General features: G+C 44.2%; 1 protein-coding gene across 6 annotated transcripts in view; it reads right to left on the bottom strand.

The window, feature by feature from the left end:
• The window catches only part of GRIN2B (glutamate ionotropic receptor NMDA type subunit 2B), a 222,741-nt gene that overhangs the window by 64,314 nt on the left and 142,597 nt on the right, over nucleotides 1–15,830 (bottom strand). For all 6 annotated transcript variants that reach the window (XM_017737898.1, XM_017737897.1, XM_017737900.1 and 3 more), the window contains one exon: nucleotides 12,649–12,766. In XM_017737898.1, coding sequence (XP_017593387.1) covers nucleotides 12,649–12,766 — 118 coding nt within the window. The remainder of the gene's footprint in view (nucleotides 1–12,648; nucleotides 12,767–15,830) is intronic.

Below are 15,830 nucleotides of genomic sequence, written 5' to 3'. Positions count from 1 at the left end.
TTACATTTAAATGCACTTTTGGTCTACCCCCTGCCTCCCCATTACTCTTTAATTACATTCACTTGGATTGTATTAAAGAAGTCCTTCCTTTTCTTACTGATTATTCCCTTCAAACACTTGCAGAAAATTATCATACTCCCTATCTAGCAAAAATATATATTTGGGAAAAATCTACCCTCTGGAACCAGACAAGGGTCCAGTGAAATACAGGTGAGCCAGAGAAAGCAGGTTTTAACTAAAGTTCAAGTAACACTGCACAACAAACCCTGGGAATTCTTCAGAGTGTTTATTTGAGACAGGGGACTTCTTAATGGAGAAAGTTCCTAGTGCCAATTCCACTAGACTGTACTCTTTTAATCTTTATTTGTAAGACAGTGTCTCCATTAGTCCCAGGCTGGAGCAAGGTGTCTGAGCAATGAACGGGAAAATATATACACACTCAGGACTTATTCTGGACCCAAACAGGAGACAGAGCATGGATAGAACAAATGTTCAAACAGAGACACAGAGAGTTCTCTACGGGCCTGTTTCTCAGACTTTCCAAAAGCCAAGACCTCAAACAGAAGTCACCTGTAAGAAAAGGAACAGGGCATGAAGCTGGTGGAAACTACAAATGCAGGCTGATCTATAGACACAGGACAAGCTCAAGGAAAGCAGCTGTCCACAGGTAGCCCCTGTCAAAGGTGAAAAAAGCTACAGAAATGAGATGCTGCCATAAGCCCAGCAGTCTTTACAAAGCAAACATAATTTAATGCAGCAATACAAAGAACTCTGGCCTCAGTGAAAATGAGCACACATCTAAGAAGGAAAGCAAATAGCTCCCACTTCTAAAAAAGAACAAAAGTAAAGCACTAGCCTGAAAGAAGTGACCTGAGCAATCCTGAATTTTTAAAACACCTAGATGATGCTTAGAGCAAACAGTTAAACTCAGCGTGCCGGAGCTGATCTCCGGCAGCAGACTGCAGAATGGACTCTTTCTGCTTTTTCCACATCTCCCAGCTTGGATGGTGAGACTGTTGTATGACACTGTTTAGACTGGAAAACTTGCAGCACCTCTGCTATCCAGTGCTGCACCCAATATAAGTTGATTTACCAGCAAAGACTAATTCCTCTCAAAAACCACATGATTACATAAACCAGGATGGATCTACAGGGAGAACAAAAAGATGTGCAACACCTATTAGCATTGACACTCCACTGTGCAGTTTCTCCAGTCACATAAGTCCCCACACTGCAGGCTCCACCACTGACCAAAATGCTGTTCTGATGAAGTTGTGCAAAAAAAGATTTTTTCAAAGCAATCTATGAACAATACCAAAAAAAAAAAAAAAAAAAGAAAGAAAGAAAAAAGAAAATTAAAGGTATTGCTTCAATCTAAACCCAGGTTTGTTTGCTTTTTAGAATTTTCCACTTATCAAACTCAGTCATTCAACATACACAAAAAAATCATGTTCTTTACCAGACACGAACAATAAAAATGATGGAAATTTGGATCGAAACACACATCTGCAGAGACACGTCAATACTCACTAGCAACGAAGTACCAGTTAAAAAAATCTAAAAAAAAAAATAAAATCCTAGTCCCAAAGGCTAGACCTTCCTCATGAGAGGTGACAGAGACTGCAGTTTAAGTCTCCATTCTGAGTCAGGCAGAAGTTATTTGAATATAGTTTTCCCACTGTCTAGTAGTCTGTCCTCACTGTTTGCCTAACGAGGCTCTGGGTTCTGGGGGAAGATGCTGCCATTTTCTCCTCCACATCACCTTTGTGAATGGTATCTAAAGGCTTTTGTAAGTCTACATGAAAATACCAAGATGTCAGTTTTCATTTACAGCAATAAAACTTTCAAAATAAATCCTCCATATCTGGCCAAAATTAATTAATGTTTTCATTGATCCTGAACTATGTTTTTTCACAGACTCATTTGTTCCTCCCACCATTTGTTCTTCCACACATATGGAAATTTGTTCCATATTTCTGAGGCTTGGGCATTGTCATCTGGAAAGGGAAAGACACAGGCCTTATCACTCCTCTTATTTAATGATCCATGTCATTTTCCCCACAAACAGACTTTGTGGACAAAGTTGGCCAGAACCTAATTAAAAATTCTTTGCCTCCTTCTGTTTGAGACTCCTGTTCCTTACCTTACATGGCTGTGCAGCGCTATTTTGCATCATTAAACAGCCTAACCCCATTCCACCACTTGAGCGGCTGAATGTTACTCACAGTGAAATGTTGCCTCTATGTTAATTTCACAAAGCGCTTAGGATCCTTCTCGAAGGAAGGAACAATGGAAATGTAAGTCATTATCATGTACGGGAACTGAGGAAATAAACCTAAGGGAAACAAGCACCAGAAACTGTCACACAAAATGCAGACCGATTTGAAAGCTCAAACGGGAACAAGACAACGGCTGTCAAGCAGCCTTTCAGGCTTGGCATGGTGGGAGACATTGCAGCATGCAGCTAGCCCGGCAGAAGGAAATTAAATAAGACTGTCAAACTGCTGACTCAGCAGAAGACAGCACAACTCCCAGCACATTTTAGAATTAAGCCCAGGTCAGTAAATGCCAGGTCCTTTCACAAGGAAGAAAGGCCAAAGGATGGTCACAGAAACTCAGACACCACTGCAAGGCAACGAAAGAATCAGTGCCAGGATCTGATGTTACCAAAGGCAGTCTGAAAAAATTATAGACTCGGGGAAAACAGTTCAGGCACAGGGAAAACAAATGATGCTGAACATATTGTATGCTCAAATCGATGAGACTGAGAACATGCCAGAGCTCACGAGCAGCAAGAGTAACTCAAGCACAGAGTAGCTCCAGTGATAACCACACTTTTAACACTGAAATACCTTTGAAAAACAGCAGAGAAGTTAACACATAACAGTGCAGAGAAGATCACAAGGGAAAAGACTGTCCTGGTCTAGTAAAAAATGCTGTCAAGATGCAGTTCAGCATCAAGCCAAGTCAACCACATACAACCAGGGCTCAAACACAAAACAAGGAGCATGTGAGAACAAGCACGGGAACACCAGCCAGAACCAACACCAGAGGAGAAAAACAAACCGAGCCAGATACAACAAACAAGCTATTTCTTACTGAAAAAAAGTCTGAGCCATTTCATATTAAGAAAACCTTATTTCAAATTCATTCCGAAGCAAATGTGGCCAGCCTTTTACTGAAGGAAAAGCAAACTGCCAAAATCTTACCAAAAACAAATAGAGAAGAGAAGGAGAAGGAAGAGAAAGAAAAAGGCAAAAGAAAGAAAAACATAGGGTCCTATGAATATGCAGCGCTTCCCTTCTCTCAAGCCCCATGGAAGGAAAACAGAGCCTCCAGTTAATAACATGCAGATAATGTAAAAATAGAAAAAGCAAAGGATTCACAGGCCAAGCAAAGATGTCGTTGACATGAGACAGTCTCAAGCAAATGCAACTGAACAGATGAAAACACACCCTCAGGCACTGGGGGCACATTCACTCACTGTGAGTCTCCTTCAGCTGAAGCTCTGCTAGTGCTTTCTCCAGACTCAGTTTGGTTGGCTGCAAGCTTTCTGTGCCCTCATCTCTTCATGCATTTCAAATCTTAAAGCTGCCTAAATTCCCATGCTTCCTTCATCTGCCTTTTCACGGCACAGTCTGGCCACCAAAAGCAACAGGAAATAAACTTCCTCTTCCAATGGCACCTGTGTGGTTCCTCGCTGCTACAGACTCCCTGAAGTGATTTCCAGTATGTGACTGGGCACAAAGCAAGGGGAAGTGGAAGTGGCTATGCTGTGTATCTATCCAGTACTGAAGGATACATAACCTCTTCATGTCACTCCTGAGTGGAGTACAGATGAAGCAAGTACTGTTGGACTCATAAACAGTCACAGAATTACAGAATCTTAGAATATTCTCAGTTGGAAAGGATCTACAAGGACCACTGAAGTCCAACTTCTGGCCCTGGACAGGACCATCCCAAGAATCACATCACGTGCCTGAGTGTTGTCCAAACGCTTCTTGAGCTATGGCAGCCTTGATTCTATGACCACTGCCCTGGGGAGCCTGTTCCAGTGCCCAATCACCCTCTGGGTGAAGAAACTTTTCCTAATATTTAGCTTAAACCTCCCCTGGCTTCATGCCATATCCTTGTGTCCTGTCACTAGTCACAGAGAAAAGAGATCAGTGTCTGCCTCTCTGCTTCCCCTCGTGAGGAAGAGTTGGACTTGATCCTTGTGCGTCTCTTACAACTCAGAATGTTCTGTGATTCTGTGAAGCTGTAGATTGCTATGACATCTCTGCTCAGTCTCCTCTTCTCCAGGTTGAACAAGCCAAGTGACCTCAGCCATTTCAGTCAGTTCACTCGTACATGGAATTTGGGGAGTAAGTTCATTCTTGTGCTCAGATTGAAATTAGGGACCAAATCAAACCACCTTCCTGGTTTTGGGGTTTTTTTGGGTTTTGGGTTTCTTTGAGGACGTTGTGGACTGATCAGGGATGACGATAGGATGGATCCCTGATACTGTGCTGTGATAGGAATATGTAATTACTGTACCCATGCCTGAAAGCTCATCTTCCCATAGCAAATCAGCTATCTCCTGCATTAAAATATGGATGCTTATACTCCCCAACATGCTGGGATGAAACATTCCCACAATCAATGAAATGCTCATGATTAAAGGAACACAGATACACAGCAGCATCTGAGATGCCATGGAAACCTCCAAGCTGCTGGTAAGCAGAAGGGGTTTCAACCAGAAGCAGTGTGGCTCTGGCACTAGCACACCAGCTCTGCACTGGGAGTTTGTGCTGCATTCCAAGATGTGGCCTTAGCAGGGTTTTTTTGGTTCTCTGTAAAGTTAGGATTATCCCCTCAGATGTTAAGAAGACTGGAAATTTTCCAGCAGCACTGGGTATTTTTGAGCTGTTGCACCTTCTGAGCTGCAGTTCTCCAAGCACCTTTACTGCTTTTCCCTGTCTGCCCTTCACGCTCTCGATGAGGCTCCCATAAGCCTGCACAAAGCCGGTTATAATTCTCCACTGCCTATCAAAGCCTTCACAAGAGTTAGGCAGTTGGTGTGTAAAGCCTGCTGCCTACCATGCTGACTAATGTTGTCTGATTGTTCCCTTGTACTCCCCCGTTGGTCCATCTGTACCCATCTGCTACCTTTTGTCTTCTAATTAAAGTGTAACCACTTTGGGGTAGGAGCCACCTTTTTTGTTAGTGTTCACTCAGCTCCCTGCAGAGCAGAGTCCCAAGTCCATAACTGGGTGCTGGGGACAGCAATGATGACATTCAAGAGATGACTGCATATACATGTGGCAAAGGGTTACAGTGGCACCTCTCACTGTGTGGCATGAGCAAGTCAGCTGAGAGAAAGCTCCAGACAAGAGTTCTCATCCAGAATACAACGAAGGTGAGAGCAGTCTTCTCTTGTGGCTGGGTGTTGTTATCACATTAGTACACTGAGCACAATCCTCTGGGATCCCCTGTCCAAAGAGTTAGGTTGGCAACCCTAGTAAAGGTCAGATGGCTGCTATCACCCTCATCAGCCACACCAGCTCAGAAAATGGTAGGAAGCATTCTAACTACAGCCTGGGCTTAATAAAGATCTCCAGATATTCCAATATCTGATTTGCATAAGAGGACAAGGTCTCTCCAAGAAGCTGTCATTGTTTCAATGTAAGAATTCCCTCCAGTGGCAAGGGAGTAGGGTCTGGTGGAGAAGAGCCAGAATATTTTTCTGCAGGCTCATGAATCATACAAATGCACTCCAAAATTCAAGCAAAGTCAGGAACTGCTTCAGCAAGAGGCAAAGAGAGTGAACAGCTTATAAGGACATAACATACAGTGGTTCGGAAGAGACACCCAGTATGTTCTCTTTGGACAGAGCTAGACTAGCTTATGCATGTCCACAAGATTTACGTAGAAGGCTCTTTCATAAAGATTGTTCTGTTTATCCTCTGATAATGAAGGCTTTGTGTGGCACTTGAATCTGCCCTTCTCCTTAGGAGTCAGTGTAAGATTAACATGTCCATAATTAGCCACAAATACATACTGTTAGATCCTGGACAACTGTGAGAAGTCAGGCCAAATCCTGGCCCTGGGTGCAGCATAGGTGCACAAATAAAGCCATCTGGTTGTCTGATTGAATCAGGGTCATAAACAGACCCATCAGATGTGACCTAGATCAGGTATCTAAGGGACATTCACTTGGGAGTGGGATATCCATAAAATATGTATTCTTTGATGCAAGTCTGCTGTCTAATGAGAAGTAAGGCATTCAGCAAATTATGGTCTCTTAGAGACATGTCCAAAAAGAACACTTTAAAAATAAGAGGGAAAATGCACGTACAGACTCCCGTTCTAATTTCAGCCATGTGTGCTTGAATCCAGAACAGTCCCTCTTCCCTAAGAGAAGCTATATTATTCTAAAAACTGGTTCTATGGGAACAGAATCAGTCACTTACTCTGAGTAGGTTTAAACAAACTTCTATGCCATTTCTCCCCAGGGACAATGAATCATAAATCCCCATGTACACAGCAAAATTAGCAAAACAAGACTGATTGGCAAAAACAATCCAATCTTGTCTCACTGTAAAAAGAGTCGGTGGAATAAAAAGTCATTTCCTCCCTGGACACACAGGCAAGATGCCAGAACTCCACACACAGAGCAGAACCTAACCAAAGGCAGGAACTTCTACCCCATGGAGGCCAGCATACATGTGCATGCATGTGTAAGTGATCAGAAAGGCTTGCTTAGGTGGGCACCAGACAACACGAGGAAGAAACTGTCTCAAACAATCTAGTCATCTTTCCAAAGGCAGGGGAGGCCCTTCAGAAAAGGCTTGGGTTTGTACAGCTGCAGTTTTCACCTCCCAACCCTATATTCTTGTTCCTCTCCTATTTTTAAAGAGCCTTCTTTAAGGAGGTTTTTATTCTCTAAGATAGTGAAATTAAAAAAATCAAAGTCCTTCTTTCTGCTAAGCAATATAGCAGATAGGATAACATGATTCACATTGATTCTTCATGGCATGGTCAGTACCACATGAAACGTTACTAAAAGCCAAGAATACTGATCAGTATTTTCAGTCCTCTTCTTCCTCTCCCCTGTTCTTTCTGCCACTGGGACGTTGAAGCACACAGAGACGACAGTGAATATTTCTTTTAATGCACAGAAAGACTTGAGATCAGGCCTGAAGGCTGCATCATCATCATCAAATGCCTCCGTAAGAGCTTTTGTTCGCAGCCATCCACAACAGCCCTCACATGCCAACTGCCTGCTCGTACAAAAGGTTCATGGTAGAAGCTTGCGGAAATTATGTCCTCACTGGGCCAGGCTTGAAGTTTTTGCTGATCAGCTTGTCCATAACCTGGGTTTTCTCTCCTATGAAATAAGTGGCTTTTTGTGAAACACTCTTCAGGTTCGTCTTGCTCATCTAGTCACAGAAATGTAGGCTGGCAGAGCACCACAAGAGATCACTTACTGCATCCACCAGCTCGGAGGCAGGACAAGATAGATTGAGATCCTGCACTGTTGGTTATTTTTCTCTGTGTCCTCCAGCAAATGAACCTCTACCAGCAAATGAGCCTCACCATGTCTCACCATGCCAATAATCAGATAGCTCCCTACATATCTAACTGAAATCTTTCTGCTTGAAAATTTAGCAAGACAACTTCTTCTTTCTCCCTACTGGGGCATGAAAAGCAGCTGACCACTATGTCCTTTTTTCAACAATCATTTAGGTGTCCAAAGATTTATCTTGCTCTCTTTCATAATTTTTTCAGATAAGGGAAATCTTCACTTTTAATTTTTCTCTTCTAAATCATTCTTTCCTTCCTGTATCTCCCTCCCACATCCCAGGGGAATGCTTGCCAGGCATGCATGGGCATAATGGTGCTCTGTCCCAAGCTGGAGACAGGGTCACAGAAGTTCACAAACTCATCTTATGCAGACTGTGATCAAGGCTGAACACATCTCTGGAAAGCCCATGTGGCAGAGAGTAGTGGCACTATTTTCCACCCTGGTGCAGCATTAGGAAGTCCTGGAAGTCCACAGTCACTGAGGCAGCTGACAGGATGTCACAGCAAATGGCCCCATTCCCAGGGAGCACTAATGTGTGCAATGCTGTAAGGGTACAGGCAAAGAGCAGCCTGCCCGAGAATTTGTAATCATGGCCACACTGATTGCTAGAGGAAGCAGAACAGACCCTGCTAGAGTTGAAGAGTTCAAAAGTCAATGCTGATAATTATAGCACCAGCAGCAGACAAACATTTTATCTCCTAAGCTGGGTGAAGGTTGATAGGGGCAGAGGATTAGTACATGCTGCAGGGAGAATGAATCTTTCAACGTAAGTTTCCCATCTGTCCTCTAAGATGGCTTGTAGTGGCACCCCGACCAAAACCATCACCTGGGGCTTTGCTTGTCCAGACAGGAAGAGGAGTTAATGGGGCGTGCCTGGTAAGAGATGGAGGGAGCTCGCAAATCAAAGGGCTCTGTGGGGTGGCACAAGATGTTGGTGTCAAGAGCCTCATGGCAAGGTGCTCTGAATCCCCAGTGACATGCCTAAGAGAAGAGGCAGAGAAGCATCAGCAAAATGGAGAGGCTGAGCACAACCTAGTGATAGAAGTGATGCAAAACTCACTAGTAATTAAAGTAGAGAAAGAATCTGAAAGAGGGCCTCAGAGTTCATAACATTTGTGTCATCCCCAGGTCTGCTGGGGGAAAGTGAGGAAGCAGATGGGAGGAGCTGGGAGCTAAAGGGACAGGACTGCTGGGGGTGGGGCTAGTGGGGTAGGACTCAGTAGAGAAGGAGGATGTGAGCAAGAGCTGGAGATAGCAGCACTTGCTAGCTCTCACAAAGGGATCATGAACCCAGAATTGAGTCCTCATCATATGTGGGATCATAGGAGAGCAGAAGAGAAAGGCAAATAGTGAAGAAAAATACTGGGTGAAAACTCTTCCCACACAAAATATCACAACCCAATGACACAAAACCTAGTGTAGTACTGAGCCTCTGGCTCACTTTGCAAGAATCTGGCTCCCACTCATCACTGCACTGAGGCATGGCCCTTCATGTAGCATAAGAGCAGACCTCCTTCACCACCTCCATATGCATACCTGCACCTCTATGATAAATACAACAGGGGCATCTAGGCATCAAAACACAGCTAGGCTATCTGGCCAGTGAAGCAAAGAGCTTTACTAACCAGCTGATGAAAAGGTAGTGAGGAAAGGCATGCAGCCTTCTGCCCCCAAGTAGCAGAGTACAGAGAAGTGAATGAAATTCAGCACATTTGCTTATCATGATGAATCATCCCTCATGGTTAAGACAAACAGGAGAGCTCAAGCTACTGCCCCCTTGTAGAAAGTGGTTTCTCTTCTTGTTCTTTCATGATTGTCAGCCCTACAAGGCTTCAGTTTGTCTGAAGCACTCATGAGAAGATTTATCATCATCAGAGTCTGGGGGCAGCTGCAGCTCCTCTGGAAAATTAATTCCTGTTCTGAAGTAACGGGTGAGGTTGTGAAGATGTTTATTCCCAAATTGGGACAAAAAATCAAAATTGCAAAAGATTTCACAGACCTGAAATCCTGAAACAGTTCAGTCACTGTCTGGATCTTTGCTGCTCAGAAAATGGAAGACTTCACACCTATTTTAAAACATATCTTTTTATATATCTCTACTCCATGAGACATACCCTCAAAATCCATTTGCCATCTTTCAAGAATTGAATGCACCAAGCTGTACAGAGATGCAAACCGTGTTACTAAATCCAGAGGAGGCTAACAGAAATGATCAGAAGACTAGAAAACATGACCTACCAAGAGGGACTGAACAATTCTTGTTAACCTACACCGGAGATGACTGGGAGACAACATGATAGAAGCCTTCAAACCCACATAGGGAAGATAAGAAGTGGTAGAGAATAAACAATTCCCTATGTCCATTAGGGAGACACGAAGTATTAATGGGCTTAAACTGCAGCCAGGGAAATCTAGGTTAGACATTAGAAAAACTTAGCAGGGTAAGGAGAAAGAAGCCATAGAAGAGATTGACTCAGGTTTTCATGGGATTTCTAGCATTGAAGGTCTCCCAGAACAGGTGAGACAAACATCTGTCAGGAATAATTTCAGTCTAGCTGAACCCTCTCTTGGGGACAGGGAGGGACTAGATGACCTCTCGATGTTCCTTCCAGGCATAGCATCTGATTATGGATAAAGTTGTGTAGTTAAAGACTGAGCTATAGTGAATGCAACTGGACCAAATCAGTGTTTCGCATGCAGCCCTTCATCTCATGTCTCCTACTGCCTGAGTGTTTGCCTAAAAGTTGCCAGGATGAAGCACATTGCTATTTACATAAAATTAGTGTGAGAATTTGGATGATGTTCCAAAGCAATGCACTTATAAAGGTACTGGAATTATGTGCTAAAAATGTATTAATAATTTCTTGTATTGTGGCTTGTATTGTGGCATTGCCTGGGAGCTGTTGTTAAGGGCCAACACTGTTTTGCCTGACTCTCTGCAAACATGGAACAAAACTATCATCTTTGTTACAAAGATCTCTGCTTCACATTTATATTTTAATGTTTGCATTTCTGCTGAATGGAAAAAAATTAAGAAAAAGAACATGAGATTCCAAGTACGAAAGGTTTTGGTCTGTGATCAGAACATGTTGGAGATTACCTTGGTGTCTTCCAGGAAGAACCTGCCAGTGTAAAATTCAATCAGTTCAGAGTTTGATTGTAATAATCTGATCTCTCTGAGCAAGACATCCACTTCAAGATAAAACATATGTGTCCAGGAAGCACTACATGCTTTTCTTAGCACTAATACCACAGTTCATCGTAGCCTCATTTCAGTTCACCCCCAGTTCCTATGAAATGAAGGGTTGTTTTGGTTTAATGGATACCAAATAGTCCCCACAGACAGCAAGGTTCAGGCAGGTCCCAGGTCTAATCCCAACAGCCATGATCACCAGGATCCCTTCCACTAATCGTCTGGCTCATCTGAGAGACCACAAATACACTCTCAGAGGCTGAACAACCCTTCTTACCACTGACGGAAGCCACCGAGCCTTCACTGAGGGTGCGACGTGAAGCATGTGACAGGCAAGATAAAAACAGGACTGTATTTAGCTGTGCCTCCCCAGGGACTGCAAAGCATTCCAGCAACAGATTCCCACAGCCAGCCCAGCTAATAATCCCTAGGAGGATTCATGCTGCTACCGCCTCATTTTCCTTCTCTGACAATGGAATTTTCCCCCGTGAGAACAAATTTGGTGCCACCTAGGAACAAATCCTCCTGGACTTTTCCTGGTAAGCATAAATGAAGTTGAGCGACGGACCGAGCCTGATGTGAGGTCTCTGCAGCCTGAGCTTTGCATGTCCACACCCTGTGCAGTATCTAGACAGCCTGCCTTCAACTATGTCCAAGAGCTGTCCACACATGCTATGCCACGCCATGCCATTTGTTTCCTCACACTCCTGACCCACTGAGACCTCCTCCAGCTCTAACAGACCATACACCCTCATCTGGTCTTCAAAGTGCCAAGACCATGAGGTAGACAGGTCCTTCTGGAAACCAGGCACAAGCTGGGGCCTTTTACCTTCTTCCCAAACTCCTGCAACTACTGGGAGACCCTAGTGCCTGCCAAGCACTAATGTGATTGCTCTTCTGTCTCATCCACAAGTTGTTCCTACAGCTCTCTCCTGAATACACTTCTCCTGACAGCTCCCCATTTCATTCTCATTTCCCCATTAATTTCTTCCCCGCTTTCACCAAGCAGGCCACTTGCAAGTCCATGCGGGGAACAAGCAAGGCAAGGAGAGAAAGCTTTCTGTGCATGGTGGGACAAAGGGCATTTTTCTAAGCCATACACATGATCACATCCAGACCAACTTCTGCTTCAAATCTATTGAGTGTTCTGATGAATTCTCCTTCCTTTGCTCTGACTTTTCACCCCCATAACTTTTTTATACATTTTCTTAGCCCTTAAACTACCCCCTCTGCTTCAATTGAAACCCTTTGGGAATGCTTGTTCTGAGCCTGGACCACTGACATTTGTGTGGGAGGTGAAATGAACCAAAACTTCCCACTAACTCAGAAATTCACACCATTTCTAAAATGGTGCTTTGGGTTACATGCAAATTATTCCAAAATATGCAAATTTGGATCTTTGAACAACTCAATATGATCTCACGTTCACATCCTGCTTAATGCACCATCCAATTGCAAGGGACCCTGGCCAGATATATCAGGCACAATTAACTCTGGCATAAATTACTAAGTGTGGCTGTAGCTCAATCACAGCCACTTAGCATACAGAACTTCACTGCCACCAAGCCATACAGAGAAATATTTTTGTCTCAGCCATTGAAACTCATGGCACAGAGGAGGTCTCTTCTCTGAAAGGCTGGAAAACTTACGTTCAGAGTTGCAGAAAGGAAGCTGATGAATTTTTTATGCATGCTAATGGAAGACTGTAATGGCATCCTGCATGGAGAAGACAGCAGCCTGGGCATTGGAGATACCAGTGGTCTGGGATACAAGAAGCAGATTGCCAGCCCTTGACAAGAAGTACAGAAAGGTGGGGGGGATCATTTGCCTGGAGCCTTCCCCCATCTTCTTCCCTCATGCAGTTTGAGAATTACCAAACATATCCTACCCTCTCCCACTTCCTCTCCTTGGTCAAAAGGATGATCACCAGCTTGGGATGCATCTGGTATCCGTCCTCACTGAACGACAAATTCCTGCCTTCAAAGGTGACATTGATCAGGTACCTGCAGGAGAGAGAAGAGAGCAAGGAGAACATTAATGCTTGGAAACCAAATCCAAAACGAGAGCCTGCCTTCCCTCTTCAGTTCACATCAGGAGGGTAGGAGCACAGTGCAAACAATGGAAAATCTAAGAGGAAAGGAGTTAGAAAAACAGGACAATTACTCCAGGAATGGGGACAATCAGGCAAGGCAGGGCAATTGCCCCCATTTTGTGACTGAGATAGGGAAGGATGTACTGGGTTGACTCTCAATGAAATCCTGAAAGCACGTCTGAGAGTCACACACATATATGCCCACAGTCCCTGGTTTTCCCCTACCTCAAAGGGCAGAGGGATCCATAGCAATCAGCTGTGTAAACACGCTCCACAGCCTACACTTTGCTCAGTCTCCAAAGGAGATTTTGCATGCCATTGGAGAACAGTGATGACCTACAGGTGAAGCAAAGGAGACAGCCTCCCCCCAGCCCAAATATTGAGGCAATGACTAGGGAAGCAGTGGAGAGAAGAGGCAGGAGAAGCACACCTGCAAGAAGCTGTATCCCTATCAGAGCCAGCGCACCTCATGGGACCCAGAATGATCTCATGAAGGAGTTTAGGAACCGGAATAATGATGTGGAAAGAGCCCAGTGAAAGTCCTTTTTCTTAGGGACAGAGTCGAGCCTTATACCCAGTAAGATCAAACTAAAGGGTGATCAGCCCTGCAGCCAACATCAGCGATTCTCTTTGTCTGGAAAGGCCCCATCACTTCTGCAGAAGGCACTCCCTGCTGGGGCATCTCATGTCAGCTGTACAAATGGACAGTTAAACAGTCCGGGCTTCAACCTCATTTATCCTAAAGCCTCCTTACTCAGCTCTGGAAAAGGGAAGAGCTTTAAGTGGACTGAGATTACAGCTACACTCAATTTCAAGGCCTTGCTGCATTGTGAGAACATGTTAAAATGGTGTTGCTCTAAATAAGAATCAGGTCTATTGTTTTCTTAACTGTCAGACCATCTAGAAATACACTGTAGGGAAGAGGAGGTAAATACACATTTCACAGTTCAGTGGTTTATATGACATCTCTGTGGCACTCTGACAGTTTCCCCTGTTCATATATTTCACTTCAATTCACAATCCTGTTGCATGAAGTAGATTTTACCTTTGTAAATCCACTCTGGCACCAGTAGCGTCACATCACCATGAGAGGCAGAGGTGACCAAGCTGCCTGCAGGGCTAGCCCCTGGACTCTGCACTCCCCTACTTTGCACAGTTCTATAAATTACACAAGCAACATTTCTATTACAGACATGAGCGGTTCTTCTGCTCTATTACACCATGACATCAGGAAACATTTCCTAATATTCAGCTTCAATTTATCCCTTCTGAACTCAATTTGAACCAATTTCAAGAAAATAAATAAGAGGAAAAAAAAATGTTCTTTCAGTGGGTTCACGCTTTCCTACTATCTGCACAAAGAGACCTCCCTGCCAATCTAATGAAAGCATTGTATCAGGGAAACTTCTTCAACAAATGAAAAAGCAAGTCATGATTTTAGTTTCTTCCTTTTTCAAACTTTTTTGTTCTAACTTCATTAATCAACCAAATTATCTCCTAACTCCCCATTGCCAAGTGCAATCAGCAATTATGTTTATTTCTAAAGGAAATTCCACACTTGCGCCATGTTGTGACCTTCAAGGGACATGTTCAGCGTCGGAAACACAGCCATAAGGGAACCCAGCATGAAACATCTGCAACAGGACAATTTTCAAAGGCAGACTATTGGTTATTTTCCAAAAACCAAAGCCATTTGGAACCCAAACATTGAGAGAACCCCAAAACATCCTCCACCTGGAAAATCTTAGCCACGCTATTGATTGTAATGGCATAAAACATCCCATGTCAGGACCACACATGATCTTTTTCTGGCACTTTTTTCCCAGCTGTGTGAATTTTTCTGGTACTGAAGAATGTCAGGCAAGGACCACTGCCAGGTATGTGCACCCTATAAGACTTAGTTAAGGCTCTGGTGGTGGGAGGGATCTTCCAGTGGACCAAGATCACAAGTTCATGACTTCTCTGCACTGGCCACCTGAGGAAAGACAAAGAAAGGCTCCAAAAAGATGAGGATGCCATTAGCGTGGTGGGAGTTGCAGCTTTATATGTCAGTAATGAGTAAGTAATGCCAACATCTAATTAAACGAACACCAATATTGAACATTTCTCAACCCTTTCCTCTCACACCCAAGAATGATTCCACTAAAGGAATCTCCCTTGCACAGCCTGACAAGAAGAGTTCACATGAATCAGCAACAGATATGGGACAAGAGGGTGTCATTTATGTTCATTTTCACTGGAAAGATTAGAACCTCTAATAATAATCAAGGCAGGATCATCAACGACTCCGATCCTTGGAGATGCCTTGAGATTTACACTTAAAGCAGCACTAAAATCCCTTGCTTCACACCTTAATGACTGAAATTAGTCTCCAAATTTGGCGAAATAACTCTTCAGAGTGTTTTCTCTCCAACCCATTAGCAATATGTTTACAAAAGTTTTCAGGAGAAGCGCAGAAGAAGTGGCATCCCCCCCAGCTTTCCCTGTTCTCCCATACCTCACTGGATCCTGCCACCTAACACAGAGATGCAGGGTGAGAGCAGCTCACAGGGAGCTGCGGGGCTTGCTCGGGTGCACTGAGCCTATGTGACAAAGCATCAGGGCTTGAAGGACTCCCCGGCAGGCCGAGTCAGCAGCATGCTGCAAGGCAGCCACACTCGAGTGGCTCTGCCCTCCATCATTACTGCAGCAGCAGTCATCCCCTTCAGCAGCACTGCTGCCCTGGTACACCAGCACCACTGCTGCCTGCTCTGGGCAGGGGGATTTGTTTCCTCCCTGCAGCCTACACACACTCCAGTCCCTAAACAGGCAAGCAGGGGGCTGAGAGGCTCCCTGACATGGCTGAGCTGAGCCACCAGCTGTAACAGGGGCACAACATGAGGGGAGCAGGTTGTGCATGCAGGTGAGGTAAACCAGGAGGAAACTGTGCCTGTAAAAATCTTAATCCCTGCATGTTTGGGACTCCAAGATGGAGAGAG

The sequence above is a fragment of the Corvus brachyrhynchos genome, unplaced genomic scaffold, assembly GCF_000691975.1.
Source record: "Corvus brachyrhynchos isolate BGI_N302 unplaced genomic scaffold, ASM69197v1 scaffold56, whole genome shotgun sequence".
NCBI classification, from domain to species: domain Eukaryota; kingdom Metazoa; phylum Chordata; class Aves; order Passeriformes; family Corvidae; genus Corvus; species Corvus brachyrhynchos.
The sequence above is the reverse complement of the archived record's forward strand: the minus strand, read 5'-3'. Positions and strand labels throughout refer to the sequence as shown.